We start from the raw sequence: 18,329 nt of genomic DNA on the forward strand, positions 1-18,329 counted from the left end.
GTGGCTGTACTGATGGTGATTGTATCGGTGTGCTGATTTGGGAGGGTTTGGTGCTGATGTGGGGGTGCGGATGTGGGTGTGCCGATGGGGGAGGTGCAAAGGTGCCGATGTGTGGGTGCTGATGGTGTTGATGGGGGCTGGGAATAGCGGGGAGCCAAGAATGCCAGTGTGCTGGGGGGGCATGGGATACCGGTGTGCTAATGTGGTGGTGCTGGGGATAGTGTGTGTGTGTGTGAATACGTGTGTGTGTGTGTGTATACATACACGTGTGTGTGTGTATACACGTGTGTGTGTGTGTATACACGTGTGTGTGTATACACGTGTGTGTGTGTGTATACACGTGTGTGTGTATACACGTGTGTGTGTGTGTATACATGTGTGTGTGTACACGTTTGTGTGTGTGTATACACGTGTGTGTGTATACACGTGTGTGTGTATACACGTGTGTGTGTATACACGTGTGTGTGTGTATACACATGTGTGTGTGTATACACATGTGTGTGTGTATACACGTGTGTGTGTGTGTATACACGTGTGTGTGTGTGTGTATACACGTGTGTGTGTGTGTATACACGTGTGTGTGTGTATACATGTGTGTGTGTATACACGTGTGTGTATACACATGTGTGCGTGTATACACGTGTGTGTGTGTGTATACACATGTGTGTATACACGTGTGTGTATACATTGTGTGTGTGTCTATACATGTGTGTGTGTATACATGTGTGTGTATACACGTGTGTGTATACATGTGTGTGTACATTTGTGTGTGTGTACATTTGTGTGTGCGTACATGTGTGTGTGTGTGTGTGTGTGTGTACATGTGTGTGTGTGTGTACATGTGTGTGTGTATACATGTTTGTGTGTGTATACACGTGTGTGTGTATACGTGTGTGTGTGTATACGTATGTGTGTGTGTATACATGTGTGTGTATACATGTGTGTGTATGCATGTGCGTGTATGCACATGTGCGTGTATACACGTGTGTGTGTATACACGTGTGTGTGTGTATACACGTGTGTGTGTATACGTGTGTGTGCGTATACGTGTGTGTGTGTGTATACGTGTGTGTGTATACGTGTGTGTGTGTACGTGTGTGTGTATTCATTATGTGTATGTATACGTGTGTGTGTATACACGTGTGTGTGTATGTCTACATGTGTGTGTATGTCTCCATGTGTGTGTGTACGTGTACATGTGTGTGAGTATACGTGTACATGTGTGTGTACCTGTCTACGTGTACATGGGTGTGTGTGTCTACGTGTACATGTGTGTGTGTCTACGTGTACATGTATGTGTGTCTACGTGGGTGTGTGTCTACGTGTGTGTCTACGTGTGTGTGTGTGTCTGCGTTTGTGTGTGTGTATACGTGTGTATACGTGCGTGTGTGTGTATACGTGTGTATGTGTGTGTGTGTGTATACGTGTGTGTATACGTGTTTGTGTGTGTCTACGTGTGTGTGTGTGTCTACGTGTGTGTGTGTGTGTGTGTGTGTCTACGTGTGTGTGTGTGTGTCTACGTGTGTGTGTCTACATGTGTGTGTGTGTGTGTGTGTGTCTACGTGTGTGTGTGTGTGTCTACGTGTGTGTGTGTGTGTGTCTACATGTGTGTGTGTGTGTCTACGTGTGTGTGTCCGTGTGTGTGTGTGTCTACGTGTGTGTGTGTGTGTCCGTGTGTGTGTGTGTGTCTATGTGTGTGTGTCTACGTGTGTGTGTGTGTGTCTACGTGTGTGTGTGTGTGTCTGCGTGTGTGTGTCTGCGTGTGTGTGTCTGCGTGTGTGTGTCTACGTGTGTGTGTGTCTGCGTGTCTGCGTGTGTGCGTGTCTACGTGTGTGCGTGTCTACGTGTGTGCGTGTCTACGCGTGTGTGCGTGTCTGCGTGTGTGCGTGTCTACGTGTCTACGTGTGTCTGCGTGTCTATGTGTGCCTGCGTGTCTACGTGTGTCTGCGTGTCTACGTGTGTCTGCGTGTCTGCGTGTTTACGTGTGTCTGCGTGTCTACATGTGTCTGCGTGTCTACGTGTGTCTGCGTGTCTACGTGTGCCTGTGTGTATACGTGTGTGTATACGTGTGTGTGTCTACGTGTGTGTGTACGTGTGTCTACGTGTGTGTGTGTCTACATGTGTGTGTGTGTGTATACGTGTGTGTGTGTGTGTATATACGTGTGCCTACGTGTGTGTATACGTGTGCCTACGTGTGTGTGTGTGCCTACGTGTGTGTGTATACGTGTGTGTGTATACGTGTGTGTGTGTATACGTGTGTGTATACGTGTGTGTGTGTACGTGTGTGTGTGTATACATGTGTCTGTGTGTATAGGTGTGTGTGTCTACGTGTGTGTGTGTGTGTCTACGTGTGTGTGTGTCTGTGTACATGTGTGTGTGTGTCTGTCTACCTGTGTGTCTGTCTACATGTGTGTGTGTCTACATGTGTGTGTCGACGTGTGTGTGTGTGTCTGTCGACGTGTGTGTGTGCCTACATGTGTGTGTGTGTGTGTGTGCCTACATGTGTGTGTGTGTGTGTGTGTGTCTACATCTGTGTGTGTGTCTACGTGTGTGTGTGTGTGTGTGTGTGTGTGTGTGTGTGTGTGTGTGTGTGTGTGTGTGTGTGTGTGTGTGTGTGTGTGTGTGTGTGTGTGTGTGTACATGTGTGTGTACATGTGTGTGTGTGTGTGTGTGTGGTCTCTGTGTGTCTCTGTGTATGTATATATATATATATATATATATATATATATATATATTTATGTATAGAGATATATGGTGTGTGTGTGTGTGTGTGTATGGAGGGATCAGGCTGGAGCTGAAGGAATGTGTGGGATATATTTATGTATAGAGATATATATATAGTGTGTGTGTCTCTGTGTATGTGTATGTATGTATATATATTATATATATATATATTTATGTATATATATATATTTATGTATAGAGATATATATAGTGTGTGTGTGTGTGTCTCTGTGTATGTGTGTATATATATATATATATATATATATATATATATATATATATATATATATATATATATATATTTATGTATAGAGATATATATATAGTGTGTGTGTGTGTGTATGGAGGGATCAGGCTGGAGCTGAAGGAATGTGTGTGTGGGGGGGGGGGGGGGGGAGCTGCTTACCTTGCAGTCGGCAGCATGTTCCTCGTGCAGGCGGGGAGATGGACCCTGCAGTCATCTGGTACGGAGGGGCGGGGATCAGATGGGAGCAGGACAGAGGGCATGTGGAGGGGGGGGGGAAGCTGCAGGGAAGCAGCACGTAGCATGTAGAGGGGGGGAGAGCAGCATGGGGCATGTGGAGGGGGAGTAAGCAGGGGAGTGGGGCATGTGTGGGGTCCCTCCTGCAGGGCGGGAGCCCCCCCCCCCCCCCGCTGCCCTCCGCCTCGAGGTGAGGCGGCGGTGCTGAGGAGCGTTGCAGGTGGCGCCGGGTAGGTTGGGCTTTGCTGTGAGAGGGGGTGGGAGAGGTGAGCCGGTGCCGAGGAGCGTGCGGCGAGGCCCGTGGGTATGCTGCCTCACCCATCCGGCCGCTGCCTCACCCGTCCGGCCGCTCCCACATGGATGTGAGGCGGGAGGCAGTGTGTTGTGGCCGCTCCCCCGCTGTGTCCCGGGCGCGCGCTCCGTTCCCCCGCTGACTGTAGCGGCGCCGGGGTGTGAGCTTGGGGGGGGGGGGTGAGCTTGGGGGTGGGGAGTGTGTGTGTGTGGCCAATAAGAGGTGTGCAGGGGCGGGCGGGCCAAGGGAGCAATCTCATTGGCCTGGCCCAAGGTCCAATCTGATTGCCGCTAGGGACACAGGGAGGGGCACAGGGAGACACATACAGACACGGACACATAGAACACTTTCAGAAATATATAGTAGATAAAGGCGGCATCACAGCAATAGGTAAGTGTTGAGATGTGCAGTCTGGGATAGATGATATCCTCTTTTCCAACGTAGATCAAAAGCAGGAATCAGAAGCAGTAGGTGTTGTCCACTTTTCCACTTCTTTTTGAACTTCCTTTTTTTTTTTTCCAACTTTTTATTTTCACCCTTTTCCAAGCATACAGCAGTGTGAAGACATTTTTTGGCCCATATTAGCTGAAGTTGCCACATGACTTACTTATTTTTATACACATGAAACAGAGACTCAGGGGGGGGAGGGGAGTGACACATTAGGGGAGACACATGTGGGAAGGGGGGATAACACGGAAGAGGGGCAGAGGTAGGGTAGGGGGGATGGGTAGGGGGGGTTGACCCTTATTCCACATCGTCTGGCATCTCTTTGGGCCGTTCGGCTCGTACTGTGCAACCCTGTGTTGGGCGATTCCTTCCACGTCACCTCAATGTTTTGTATCTGGGGCTCGTACCTACTACACGGTCTTCCGGGACGTGTTGAAGGAGAACTCACCTTCCATTATTACAGCCAAATGGTGGCATTGCTCACCCCTATAATGTCAGTCTGTGCCAGCCAGGGGAACCAGACTTTTTGAAAATTTGCGCCAGTGTCGTTGACCAAACTTGTCAATTTCTCCATCTGTCAAACGAACCAAATTCTGTTCCGAATCTTTTCTAACGATGGGGTTGTATTTTGCTTCCACAATGCTGCCGTCTCACACCTCACCGCCATTGCAAAATGAGGAATTTCGAGGCCCAAGATCCTCTCCAGCCAACTCTGAACCTGTTCCCATATTGGGCGCAGTCGAGGGCAAGACCACAGCATGTGCAGCAGGTCTCCGGGCTCTCCACATTGTCCAGGGCACAAGAGGGAGTAACCCGTGACAAATTTAGATAACTTAACTGGAGTGAGATACCACCTCATTAATACCTTATATGAGTTCTCCTTCAATGTCGTACAGATCGAGGTTTTTGCTGTCGCCTCAAGTATGTCTGTCCAGTCTTCGTCCTCTAATGTCTCTCCCAAGTCCCTCTCCCATTGGGTCATGTAGTCGAGTCATGGCTTGGGTCCAACCCCAGGATCGATTACTTCCCTGTACAGTCTAGACGTAAGTCCCGAAGTGTTGTGCCCACGTGCACAGAGCGATTCGAAATTCGTCACTTTAGGACGGTTCTTGTATTTGGTGTAAAATGCCCGGATCTGGAGGTATCTAAAAAATTCTGTGTTGGGGATGCCTTTGTCGGCCTGAATTTGCGTGAATGTTTGAATAGTGCTTATGCCTTCCAGATCCCTCAGCCTCCGGTACCCACTCTGCTTCCAGAGTATAAAGTGTCCCTCTTCCAGCCCCGGAGCAAAATCAGGGTTGACAAATAGTGGTGTCATCAGCGAGTGCCGCTTGGTTAAGGCGTATTTAAATTTAGTGGCTTCCCAAACAGAGAGTGAGTTAGTCATTGAGGACAGCGGTCTCGAGATTTTCTTTAGTCTATGTTTTGGATACCAAATCAGGTTCTGAATGTCCAATGGGGCACACAGCTCACTCTCCAGCTCCACCCATCTACGCCGTTTTGGATCTGTGTGCCATTGGATAATTTGGCTCAATTGTGCCGCTCTATAATACGAGAACAAGCACGGTACTGCCAGTCCGCCTGCTGTTGTGGGTTTTATCAGTGTTGTTGCTGGTATCCTAGCTTTCTTATTGTTCCAGATAAATTTAAAGATCTGGGCCTGTAAGTCTCTTATGTCCGCTCTGTCTATGGGGATTGGGAGTGTCTGAAAAAGGTATAAGAGTCTGGGCAAAAGGTTCATTTTAACGCTATAAATTCTTCCAATCCAGGAGATACCGTATGTCGCCCATTCCTCCAGCTCCCTTCTCAAGGATTGTAAGAGTTTGGGGTAATTTGCTTTATATAATAATTTAACCTCCTTTGTGAGATCAACTCCCAGGTATTTAATCGTCTTGGGTTGCCAATTTAAATTGAAGTTAATCTCTATTAGTTTTTCGGTATTTTTAGGGAGGTTCAAGTTCAGCGCCTCCGATTTTGTTTGATTGATCTTGAAACCTGAAACCGAATTAATTTTACCCAGGAGGTTAAAGAGGTTGGGTAGGGAGACCAGTGGCTTTGACAATGTCAGGATAACATCGTCCGCGTATAGCGCAGTTTTGTACTCCTGAGATTGGATTTGGATTCCTGTGATGTCTTTATTGCTGCGAATATGGTTTGCTAGTGGTTCCATGCATAAAGCGAACAACAGAGGCGAAAGCGGGCAGCCCTGTCTTGTACCACTTTTAATTTGCAGCGAGTCTGATGGGTACCCCTGATGGATCACCCACGCTGTTGGATTAGTGTACAGCGCTTTGATTGCCCATGCTACCTTGTCCCCCATTCCAAATGCTGCAAGTGTGGCATCCAGGTAGGGCCAATCAATTCTGTCAAAGGCTTTTTCTGCGTCTAAGTTTACTATTATTCCCGGGATCCTGTTGGCAATTATATAGTCTATGGTATCAATTACCCTTCTAGTGTTATCGGCCGCTTGCCGCCCTGCGATGAAGCCAACTTGATCTGGGTGAATCAGCCTTGGCAGAATTGAACTCAATCTATTGGCCAACAATTTGGAGTAAATTTTAATATCTGAGTTAATCAAAGATATCGGCCGATAGCTTGGACAGTTGGTGGGGTCTTTGCCCTGCTTATGAATCACTGAGATGGACGCCTGCAACATCATGTCTGAGAAGGAGCCCCCCTTTAGAATATGGTTGAACATTCTCAGTAAGTGCGGGGACAGGATTCCTATATTTTTTTTTATAGTATAAGTTAGAAAATCCACCGGGTCCTGGAGCTTTTGCAGGTTTAAGGTTAGCAACTACTTCTTGTAGTTCTTCCGCTGTAAACTCCGTTCCAAGGAACTCCCGCTCCACCCTTGTTACTTTTGGCAGTTCTGCTTTGGCTAAAAATTCGCCTAAAGCTTTAGTTGTTTTAGCGTTATGTCTGACCTTCTGGACATCATATAACCCCTCGTAGTAAGCTCTAAACTCCTCTACTATGTGTTTGGGATTGGCTGTTAACTCTCCCGTTCTAGTATTAATCGCATGTATTGTGTAGTTGTGTTGTTTATTGCGAATTTTCCTCGCTAGCATGGTATCTGGCTTGTTCGATTTTTCGAAAAATTTCCTCTTTGTCCAACTCAGTGCCTTCTCGGCCTGGGAAGTGAGGAGGAGGTTAAGTTCTATTCTTACGTCCTTCAACTGCTTCAATGTGTCAGCTCTGCCAGATTGGGCATGCTGGGTAGAGAGCTCATGGAGCCTCTCCCTTAGTAGCTTCGTTTTAGCTTCCCTTGCTTTTTTCTTACCTGCAGCTATGTTTATCAGGACCCCTCGCATAGTGGCCTTGTGAGCCTCCCACAGGGTGATGTGGGACTCCACACTGCCGGTGTTAGTTTTAAAGAATTGTGAGATCTCATCTTTAATTTGTTGCGCGGTCTCTGGGATCTTGAGTAGAGACTCATTTAGTTTCCAATTTCCTCCCGGGCTGACCAGTTTGATCTGGGAGCACCTCAGCTCAATTGGTGCGTGATCTGACCATGAAATATCATGGATTCCTGAGTAGGTGATCTGGGGGACCAATCTAGCTGACACCAGAAAATAATCGGTCCTGCTGTATCTGTCGTGTGGGTTTGAGTAGAATGTGTAACTCCGCTCCCCTGGGTGCTGCTCCCTCCAGATGTCCACCAGCTGATTCTCCCTGATCCCCTGTTGGAGTGCTGTGACCCCCTCTGCTCTGTCCCTATGTTTCGTCTGTGTCCTGTCCATGTGTGGGTCTAGTCGTTTATTAAGGTCCCCTGCGAGTACTATGCTGCCCTCTGCGACCCTATTTAGGAGTGCAAAGAAAGAGCGAAAGAACTGTGGGTCGTTCTCGCACGGGGCATACTGTAGACCGAGGCCAAAGTCAGGCTACTGTTTTGTATTGTCCCTATCAGAATGAGATATCTGCCCTCTACATCTCTTTTAATTTGATCTATTTTGAATGGGAAACTATTATGTAGAAGTATAACTACTCCTTTTTTTTCTCTCTTGCTGAGGCTAGATAAAAGTGCTGATACTGGGCGTCTAAATATCTGGGGTTGTGTCTGGCTCTAAAGTGTGTTTCCTGCAGAAACATAACATCTATCTTCTTTTTCTTGTATTCAGAAAAGGCAACTCTCCGCTTCTGCGGGCTGTTAAAGCCTTTCACATTTTGAGATAACCAGGTTACAGACATTGTGGTGTGTGTTTAGATCTGCTTACCCCATTCTGTGCACTGATACGGGTGACCTTGCCGGGCGATGGCGGAATTGCCGTTGGGCCGCGTAGCTCCAGTCGCTCCAATAATCGATCCATGTGGGGGGTCGGGACAGGAGGGGGGGGGAGATACTCACAAAAACATACCAGGGAGACAACACAACATGTAGTGTAGACATCATCATAATCAGCAAAAACAATTGTTCTGAGCTCTTGCCAGACCTTGCTGGTCTGAGCTCATGCGCCCGGGGACTCCGTGCCCTTGCATCCACCACACCGTTCTTCCATGCAAGGCTCCAGTTCTGTAGGAGGTCCACATTCCCCGGGTCTTTCCCCACTGACCTCGATGTTCCCTGATCAGTGTGGTCTAGGCCCATGCCTACTGCCAGGAGAGCGGAGCTACCTCCTAACCCCCCGCGCTATGGAACATTATCGTATTTAAAACTAAATTCTCCTATAGTGTATGCCATTGTGTAGTCCTTACACCCAGCTATCCTGGGGAACCCTACTTTATAACATTATGCCCTATCCCCCAACCTATACCCTTGTATGGGTTAACTAACCTGCTGCGTTAGCCACTTGGGAACTTGTTTGACTGTCTATCCTCTTTTTTTTTTTTTTTCCTTTTTTTAATTTTTTTTTTATATTTTTGTTCCTCCTTTGTGTTTTCTTTCCCTCCCCTCCTCATTTTCGTCAACCTGCCTGTGTTCCCCCTGTTCCCTTACTCTTCTTCCCCCTTCAACTTGCACCTCCTCCTACCCCCTCTCCCCTCGTCCTCCCCCCCTCTCTTCCTTTCCCTCTCTACCCTCTGCTCTTTCCTCTTGCCCTTCCCCTCCCTCCTCCTCCTCATCTTCCCACTTTCCTTTCTCCCCCCGCACCTTTGCCTGTCCTCCGCCTACTAGTTATGGTGCCTGATGCTCTGTGCCATATCGTTGCCTGAGCTTTATACCTCTCACCGCCGAACCACTCTCCTGGGCCCCCCCCCCTCCAATCGTCTCCTTGCTGCCCCCTCCTCCTCGTTCCGATAGGTCGGGTCCCTCGGCCAAGGAATTCGCGTACCTCTGCCTCGGGACGCCGCCATTGCCCCTCTTCACTTCCTGTTGTTCTGCCGGTAACGTCATTTCCGGGCGCCCGGTCCCTGTCTCTGACGTCAGATCCTGTTGTCCTCGGATCGGGTAAGTGGTGCCTCCCTCTCTCTCCTCTCCTCCCTTGACTCCGCCTATACATCCTCCCCTACCGCCCACTTGCCTCTGCAGCCGTCCATTCGCGCCTTTTGCAGGGGCGCCATGTTAGCCCGCGAAGAGCTCCCGCTTCTTCCTCGGCACCACGATGTCTCCTCAGGCACCACGATGTCTCCTCAGGCAGGTTCAGCAGGCGCCATTTTCTTTGACCATTGTCTCTATAGTGGAACAAGGTAATTCTTACATTTCTTTCAGAGGTCCAATAGTGTTAACATCACTGGAGGCAGTGTGGTAAAAACAGCTTCAAACTGTGGTAGCAGGATTTAAACATGAACATGAACTTTGTCCCTGTACCCAGTACCCGTGGCATCCCAGGGGGCAACGTGCCGCCTGACCAGCCAGGGGCGCCGGGGGTACAACTAGGGGGCATTAGCCAAGCAGATTCACCATCCAGGACTCAGGGCTTGTTTTTATTGTTGGCTTTCTTGTTCTCGGCCGCCCTGTTCTCTCTTGTCCAGGTTGTTTCTGCTGTAGGGCGCTGCTCTGCTTGCGGTGGGAGCGTGTCCTTTACTCCCAGGGTTTTTAGGAGCGCTACCCCTTCGTCTAGATGCCGCAGGCTGTGAGCTTTACCATCTTTGATAATGAGGAGTCCAAAGGGGAAGACCCACCTGTAGCGTATGCCCCTATCCCTCAGCACCTTTGTTAGGGGTTGTAGGGAACGTCTTTTATTGAGTGTAGCGGGGGATATGTCTTGATAGACAGACAGTTTCACTCTCTCAAAAAAGAAGAGGACATCACTATCCTTATGGCTGCTGATCTCTGACTCTTTATTCTGTGGCTTGTATACTAGATGGTTATGTTATAACTTAATTCTGAGCCATTAATGTATTTTGCAGTGTTTTAAATGAAGTTCCTGTTTGAGGAAGAGCCATATGTTTGTTTTGGTGTCCCTGTCTTCTCTGAAGCCTTTGGGGCTGTTTTTGTTAATAAACTGAAAGCTTGTACTACAGTAGAGGCAACTCTTATTCGAACAAAAACCAGTGGCAATTCCCCAACAAACCCAGGAAACACCCAGGTACATGCTGGGTACATGCCTTAAACTTTCCTGAAACTAGCCCCAGCATTTCTGCATTGATTAATGGCCTATCAGATTAACAGCGGGGGTCCCTGGCAGTCCCATTCAAACTGAATGGGACTGCCAGGGATCCCTGCTGTGTTAATCCTATGGGTCGTTGGTCAATGCAGAAATGCCTTAAACGTGCCTCAAACTAGCTCAGAACATACCCAGCACATACCCAGCACACACCCAGCACGTACCCAGCACACACCCAGCACATACCCTGCACATACCCAGCACATACCAAGAATGTAACCCGGCTAGTTTACGGCAAATGGTAGAATAAACGTTGCCTCTACTGTAAATGCTGTATATTTATCCAAGAAAACAGATCATACAAATACAATTTCTTATTCTCTTTTATACAGGCACAGCTGTCACCCAACAAATATAAATCAAGGAACCTCCTATCTCAGCACCTTCAGAGGAGCACTGCCAACTACCAGCATGGACAGGAGGGCACTGCCCACTACTAGCATGGACAGAGGAGCACTGCCCACTACCAGCATGGACAGAGGGGCACTGCCAACTACTAGCATGGACAGAGGCGCACTGCCCCCTACCAGCATGGACAGAGGGGCACTGCCCGCTACCAGCATGGACAGAGAGGCACTGCCCGCTACCAGCATGGACAGAGGCGCACTGCCCGCTACCAGCATGAACAGAGGAGCACTGCCAACTACCAGCATGGACAGAGGGGCACTGCCCACTACCAGCATGGACAGAGGAGCACTGCCCATTACCAGCACGGACAGAGGAGCACTGCCCACTAGCAGCATGGACAGAGGAGCACTGCCCACTGCCAGCACGGACAGAGGAGCACTGCCCACTGCCAGCACGGACAGAGGAGCACTGCCCACTGCCAGCACGGACAGAGGAGCACTGCCCACTACCAGCATGGACAGAGGAGCACTGCCCACTACCAGCATGGACAGAGGAGCACTGCCCACTACCAGCATGGACAGAGGGGCACTGCCCACTACCAGCATGGACAGAGGAGCACTGCCCACTACCAGCATGGACAGAGGAGCACTGTCCACTACCAGCATGGACAGATGGGCACTGCCCACTACCAGCATGAACAGAGGAGAAATGCCCACTACCAGCATGGACAGAGGGGCACTGCCCACTACTAACATGGACAGAGGTGCACTGCCCGCTACCAGCATGGACAGAGGCGCACTGCCCACTACCAGCATGGACAGAGGGGCACTGCCAACTACCAGCATGGACAGAGGCGCACTGCTCACTGCCAGCATGGGCAGAGGAGCACTGCCCACTGGCGGCACGGGCAGAGGAGCACTGCCCACTGGCGGCACGGGCAGAGGAGCACTGCCCACTGGCAGCACGGGCAGAGGAGCACTGCCCACTACCAGCATGGACAGAGGGGCACTGCCCACTACCAGCACGGACAGAGGGGCACTGCCCACTACCAGCATGGACAGAGGGGCACTGCCCACTACCAGCACGGACAGAGGCACACTGCCCACTACCAGCACGGACAGAGGCGCACTGCCCACTACCAGCACGGACAGAGGCGCACTGCCCACTACCAGCATGGACAGAGGGGCACTGCCCACTGCCAGCATGGATCCACGCCTGTTAAGTGAGTATAGTAGATATTGTGGTGACTCTGAATTCTGCAAGAAGAGAATATATGATTATTTTGTCTACAACTCTGTCAGTTTCTGCCAGAAGGGTTAGTAAAACATTTGTTTTTGACAGTTATTATAATACAGCTCAACCCCGCGATCTGCTACAACGCGGATCCGCTTATAACGCAGTGATAACGTGGCTACCGTTTAAAACATTTTTTGGCAAACTTCAAGGATTTGCCATGTCCGGATGGACACACACCCCAAAATAAATATGCTATTCAACAAGCACTCATGCAAATTTGACAAATTCACATCCGTTTTTGTGAAAAATAACCTATGTGATAATAAGCGTTTTCACCTACATTTTATTTATACTGCGCTATAACCAGTTGTGTCAAAGTGGGTTAAAAAAAAAAGTGCATGCTCAGATGTTCTAAATTAGTTAGTGCTACTCTTTCCCGCTAGTACCATCATCACACTTCAAACACTGCTTATTACAAATATTTGCAACGCAGCAGAGAAGCATTCTGGAGACCAGCAGCCCTTTTATATAACCACACATCACTGTAATTTTGGAATTGTAGTAGTCTGTGTTTTAGTTAGACTACTTCTAAAACATCTCACTGGTGCAAGACATTGGCACCTGATTGGTTTATTTCAATGCTTTCCTTTTTTCTTATGTTCCAGCAGAGAGATTGAGATCTTCCCCCTCTATTTATGGCATATTCTATGATAATTGTTGTTTTTCTTTTCTGGAATTAGCTGCAAACGGTATTCTAATATATGAAATAATCATTAACATGATGGAGGACACGTTACATGTCTGAGCACCTTCATTGTTTTCCCACCTGTGATAGATGTTGCTCCACTGGACCAGACATTGTTATTGTAGGAGTTTTTTTTTAGACTTCGTTTTCTGTACGAGTTCACGTTTGCAAAGCTCACTTGTATGACTTAATAAAGCGTTTTCATCTTAGAAATTAGACCCAAGAAAATGATTAGTTACTGAGTAGAGTTGGTGACAGCCTTTGTCTGCCACTATTAGCCTTTCAAAAGTTGCAACCCCACGTAGCAGGGGAAAGGTTTATCAATGTCATTGTCACACACACTTGTATACACACACACACACACACACACACTGATATACACACACACACACACTGATATACACACACACTGATATACACACACACACATATACATACAGCTACCTACCTGTGGTTTCATTTGGTCCCCTACCCCCCTGCGTGGGGGTGCCGCCGGGTTCCCTGAATTCAGTGCTTTATTGCTACAGGGACACCCCCTCCCCCCCCACGCGATCGCAGAACTGTGGTGTCGGATCCCCAGCACCCTGCTCAGGGTAAGTGCGGGTCCGCTGATCACGGAGGCCATTTTTTTTTTCTTCGCGATCCCGGTTATAACGCGGTCGTATCGGGTGAATGCCGAACACCGCGTTATAACAGGTTCAGCTGTATACCAGTATCAGAGGTGGTGAAATCACAAGAAGAGCCCCCATTCCCAGCTTTACATGATAGACTTCCTTTTATCGTTGGCAGGTTTTCCAGTGGTTGTATTGGAAAGGTTGGAGATTAAGTCAGAGAAAGAAGAACCGAACACTGAGGATCATCTGACCCCGATAAAGAGAGAAATAGATACATTTGGTGTCGATGGTGAGTACCTTAATATCATTTTGTGTAGACCAAGGTTATCTAGTTACAAGTAGAAATGTATTAACACACACACACACATTCCCAGGAAGCTCAAACTCCAACAACCACCACATCATGAATATATATTTATGTCAAAAAGAGTGCTACAGAGTGTGGCAAATGTATACAACAAAAGACAGGGGAGCCCAATGCTACATCCAACTGACAAAACATATATGGTAATAAGTACAAAGTTAAATACTTCAATAATAATATTTTCTTGGTTATCTAGTTACAAGTAGTATGGTCACCTCTAGGGAATATTCAGGTTTGGTTGCCTCTCATAGGAAGTCACTAGGTCTACTGAGAATTCTGGAACAAGCCACATACAGCAGAGTTAGAGAAGCAATATGTCTCTCTCCCAAACGAGTTTAAAGGTTGGTAATGCAGAGTTATGGGTCTCTGACCATCAATGGTTGGGATGGATCACATTTGGAAAAAAAGCAAAACAATTTTTCAAGGGCACTGTAAGAGGACGTGTGCAGAGGTATGCAATGGAGACTTTTTTTAAGGTGAAATTAAATAAGGCTTTTATTGCGCCTGTTTCTTTAACACAAGAAAATCATTCAAACGTATGCAAAACAAGGGGTCAAACTAAGCTTCTGTTCCACTTGTGAGTATTTCTAGTGAAACCTATGCAGTCCACAACTCCCTTTAGATTAGCATGTCTCCCAGCCCCAAACATATATCTTGATATGAGCAGATATACAAAAAGTCTTAGAAAGGAAAGTCTTATCTGTGTCTTGTAGGGAAAGGCTTATTTGTTCTCCAGTTTTAGAAGTACTTTCCCCTGTGTCTTGCAGGCAGCGTGCAGTTTCTTCTGGCAGGCTCAAGACGTCTGTTCCTATGGTCAGTCCAACAATTTGTTAGACTCAGGAAAAATCTCACTTCCCATCTCAAAGGCAGGCTTTTCTAACAAACCTAATCAGCCAGGTGGTGTTGGTTAATTGACTACCAGCAGTTAACCACCACACTGCTGGATTAGAGGCACATTTCCTGAACAGAGATAAATCCCCTGTTACAGGCACCTTCCACTGTTTGACCAGTGTATTCTCCCTGTGCTCTTAACCCCAAAATGAGAAGATAATGCAGATGCTTCTCTCTCTAATTTCTTTTTTCCCCCTTTCCTCTCTCTGCCCATTATCTCATCTCATTTACTCTGTTGCAATTCTCCTTTTCTTCACCTCCATTTACCCCTCAGCCCTGCAGAGACCTGCGTTTCATTAAGCTAACGACTTAACTACACTTTACGCTCCTTGTTCTCTTCTCTCTGCTCCTCTACAACCCCAATAACCTGGTAATGAACAGCAATTCTGCCCTATCTTCCTCTCGTGCTCCCACATACCCCACTTATTCCCCGCCACTCTCACCCTTCTAACCCCAGACCTTGGCTACACTACCATACACACAGGCTTCGCTCCTGCACTCGCTCTTTTGAACGCCCCCTAGAGGAAATCTCATTCTCTCACATCCTCCACTACACATGTAATCTCTCTGGTTCCAAGTCTGCCCACTTCCAGGCTAAACAAAGCTACTTTTCTTCACTAATGAACACTCCCAAGTCTAACCCATGCTGTCTCCTCTCTGTATATGACTCTCTACTCAGACTAGCATTTCAAGATAAGGTGGATTCCATTTGTGAAGGGCCCCCACTCCCCCCGTATCCTCGTATTCTAACCTCTCCTTTCCAACGCTCCAAAAAGACTTCCTTGACTCTTTTTCCTCCTGCCAGAAGAGGAAATGTTGCAGTTGCCAAAAATAACAATGTAATCTGCAAATCATAGGGGGCCCAAGTATTCACCATTGATTCCTTTTTCCCCCTTTATAATGTCCTGAACAATTCTGTGTGTTAATTTTTGGTGACACGGTGTCTCCCTGTCGCACTCCGTTGCTGATCCTTATCTTGCTTGTATCTTCACATACAGTAATCGATTAGTTGATGTGGTGTAAATGTTTGTAAATATTCTTTATAATATCAGTGTATGCTACTTCAACACTTTGTCTTAATGTATTTTTAACCGCTGTGGTGTTGACAGAATCACATGCTTTTAATAGTCTACTAATCCTAAAGTGAGTGGTAGATTGTATTTTTTACATGTACACCTTGGATGTGGCCGTTTGTGTTGTATCCACGATGAAATCCCGCTAGTTACCCAGGCTGTGCGAAGTCCAGTGTGTGTTGTACGGGATTAGTGAGTATCTTCGTAAAAATCTTGTAGGTGATTAGAAGTAGACTGATTGGTCTGTAGTTCTTGAGGTTTCCTTGTCTCCTTTCTTGTGATGACGATAACTGTGGTATTGTTCCAATGTTCTGGAATTTTCCTGTACTTCAAGCCGCATGCGATGGGTTTTGAAAGGATTTTCTCTACTTCTTCTTCCCCAGCTTCTTTTTCAAGTTTTCCGTTGTAATTCCATCGTCCCCGGGAGCCTTCCCATTCATGGTTTTTATTGCCTTTACCACCACCACTGACGTTCCATTCGAAGGACCCATGATACATCTTTGGTTGCTTCTTCTCGCTCTTCCTCTGCGGGATTATGTCCTGTGTTATGTGTCCTCAACTCTCTTTATGAAAATTACGCATTATTTTATTATTGATCTGTCGTCTTGTTTGAATGCACTGATTTGCTTCTTGACAATCACAAGTCGCTGCTTTTTCTTCTTTAAACTTTTTTGTTATCTTCAGTAGTCGTCTTCTCCATATCACAGTTACATTTTCTTATTGTTGCTTCATTTCTTCTTGTCTCCGTAGTAATTGCTTTGTCCCATCTGATATTTTCTTACCCTCTTTTTGTTGGCAATTCCTCCAGTTATTTCTGCGCTTTCAACCACAATCTTTATTAGTTCTTCATAATTAGTTTGTCCTACGGGAAATTCTCTGCTTTATTTGATGTTTATAGTTTTTTTTTGTTTCAAACTATTTTTATTTCTTTTTTGGATAACATGGGAAAAAGGTGTGGGTACAGAAAAAAGAAGGATCGGGGGAGGGGGATGCACCCCCACCATAATCAAAACAATAAACAGTGATAATATATTTTTTCCCCTTAGGAATCAGTATACAGTATAGTATTTCTGTATATTGATATCACAAGAAGAGCTCTCACTCACTCCCAGCTTTACATGAGGGATTTCCCTTTTCTCGTTGGCAGATTTTCCAGTGATTGTACCGGAGAGGTTAGAGATTAAGTCAGAGGAAGAAGAGCCGAACACTGAGGAGCATCTGACCCCAATAATGAGAGAAATAGGTGCATTTGCTGTCGATAGTGAGTACCATAACATCCTTTTGTGAAGATGGGACGGTGAGGGGGTACCCATGCCAACAAATAAAGGTATTATGCCCGGCTGGGTGGCCCTGAGCCATATTGGGGAATTATAGAGCGCCAGCTCTGCGCCCCAGTAATGGCACTAACACTGCAAATGTATTAAAAATGTCTGTGTGTGTCCAACCAGGTATAAGGTGGCGGCAACAATGTCATGAGTTAACTGTATGTGTTATTGTGTCCATTTTCCCCTGTAAACCGCACAAAGGAAAAATGGTTTTAAAAAGCAGCAGCTTGCTGCACAGCGCATAGCGTTTAGCTAACTTTGCTACTAAGGTCCTAGAGCCCTGAGTTTTGCTGTGAGTGCTGCTGGGGTAAAATCATTAAAAAGGTTATGCTGCAATTTTTATAAAGTTATATAAAATTTTGATGAATGAAAGTCCCCCTCTTTTAATTGTGCCAACATTATAGGCGTGAGGGGGTTTTCATTCAGGCAGACAGGACAGCGGAAACACTTAATTAAAAGTATCATACTTTAAGGATGCATAGCAGGGAATTCCTTTGAGTGAGTCATGCATAATTTAGCCCAGAACTTGTAAGACATCCCGCTGACATGGTCCCAGGATGTCTGGAAAAGTCCGGAGTTAAAAAGGTCCCGACATCTGAAGGTGTTAAGCAAGCGGGGAAGGGTAAAAAATAAGTATTGCCATCCTAGCAGATGTCCGGGTGATGTAGACAAGGTGTCGCCAGGAAAGGGGGCTTGGTTTGGTATGCTAAACGGCAAAGGTGCGAAGTTCGCGCATGCTCTTGGCATACTAAGAAGCCCTCTGCCCGGTGCTGGGCAGTACTGGCAGACTGTCACGCCTGTATGCCCGCAGACCAAGCTAGACCCCAGTACTGAGGTGGGAACGGTATGACACCACACACCCACAGCAGTGGGAGCAAGCCCGGAGTGTGGTATAGCATTGCTGGGCCTGTTGATAGAGTGTAGTTAGTATACTTGCAACGCTTGGGGTGTCCGTTAGAGTAGTCGTGTCCGGTTGCCAATGTCCAGGAGTAGAGTGTAGAATCGTCAGGGTACAAGCCAGGTCCTAGGAAGCCAGAGGTAGACGTAGTGGAGTGCGTAGCAAGGTTCAGAGGGGTACCAGAGAGTAGAGTCGTCAGGATAAGCAGGAGTCAGGAGCCAGGGAAATCCAAGAGCATACAGGAACAGCAAGGACGTAGAGGGAGCACAGCATAGGTCAGGTACACACAGGGAAACAGGAACTATGCAGAGCGGGGAAGAAGTGGACAGACAGGGTTTATAAAGGA

General features: G+C 47.2%; 1 protein-coding gene across 1 annotated transcript in view; it reads left to right on the top strand.

Moving 5' to 3' along the window:
- The window catches only part of LOC142467639 (uncharacterized), a 98,834-nt gene that overhangs the window by 39,128 nt on the left and 41,377 nt on the right, over window positions 1-18,329 (top strand). The window contains exons 2-4 of the mRNA XM_075573602.1: window positions 10,822-12,059; window positions 13,608-13,721; window positions 16,908-17,021. Coding sequence (XP_075429717.1) covers window positions 10,901-12,059; window positions 13,608-13,721; window positions 16,908-17,021 — 1,387 coding nt within the window. The 5' untranslated portion in view covers window positions 10,822-10,900. The remainder of the gene's footprint in view (window positions 1-10,821; window positions 12,060-13,607; window positions 13,722-16,907; window positions 17,022-18,329) is intronic.

This window comes from Ascaphus truei, chromosome 1, assembly GCF_040206685.1.
Source record: "Ascaphus truei isolate aAscTru1 chromosome 1, aAscTru1.hap1, whole genome shotgun sequence".
NCBI classification, from domain to species: domain Eukaryota; kingdom Metazoa; phylum Chordata; class Amphibia; order Anura; family Ascaphidae; genus Ascaphus; species Ascaphus truei.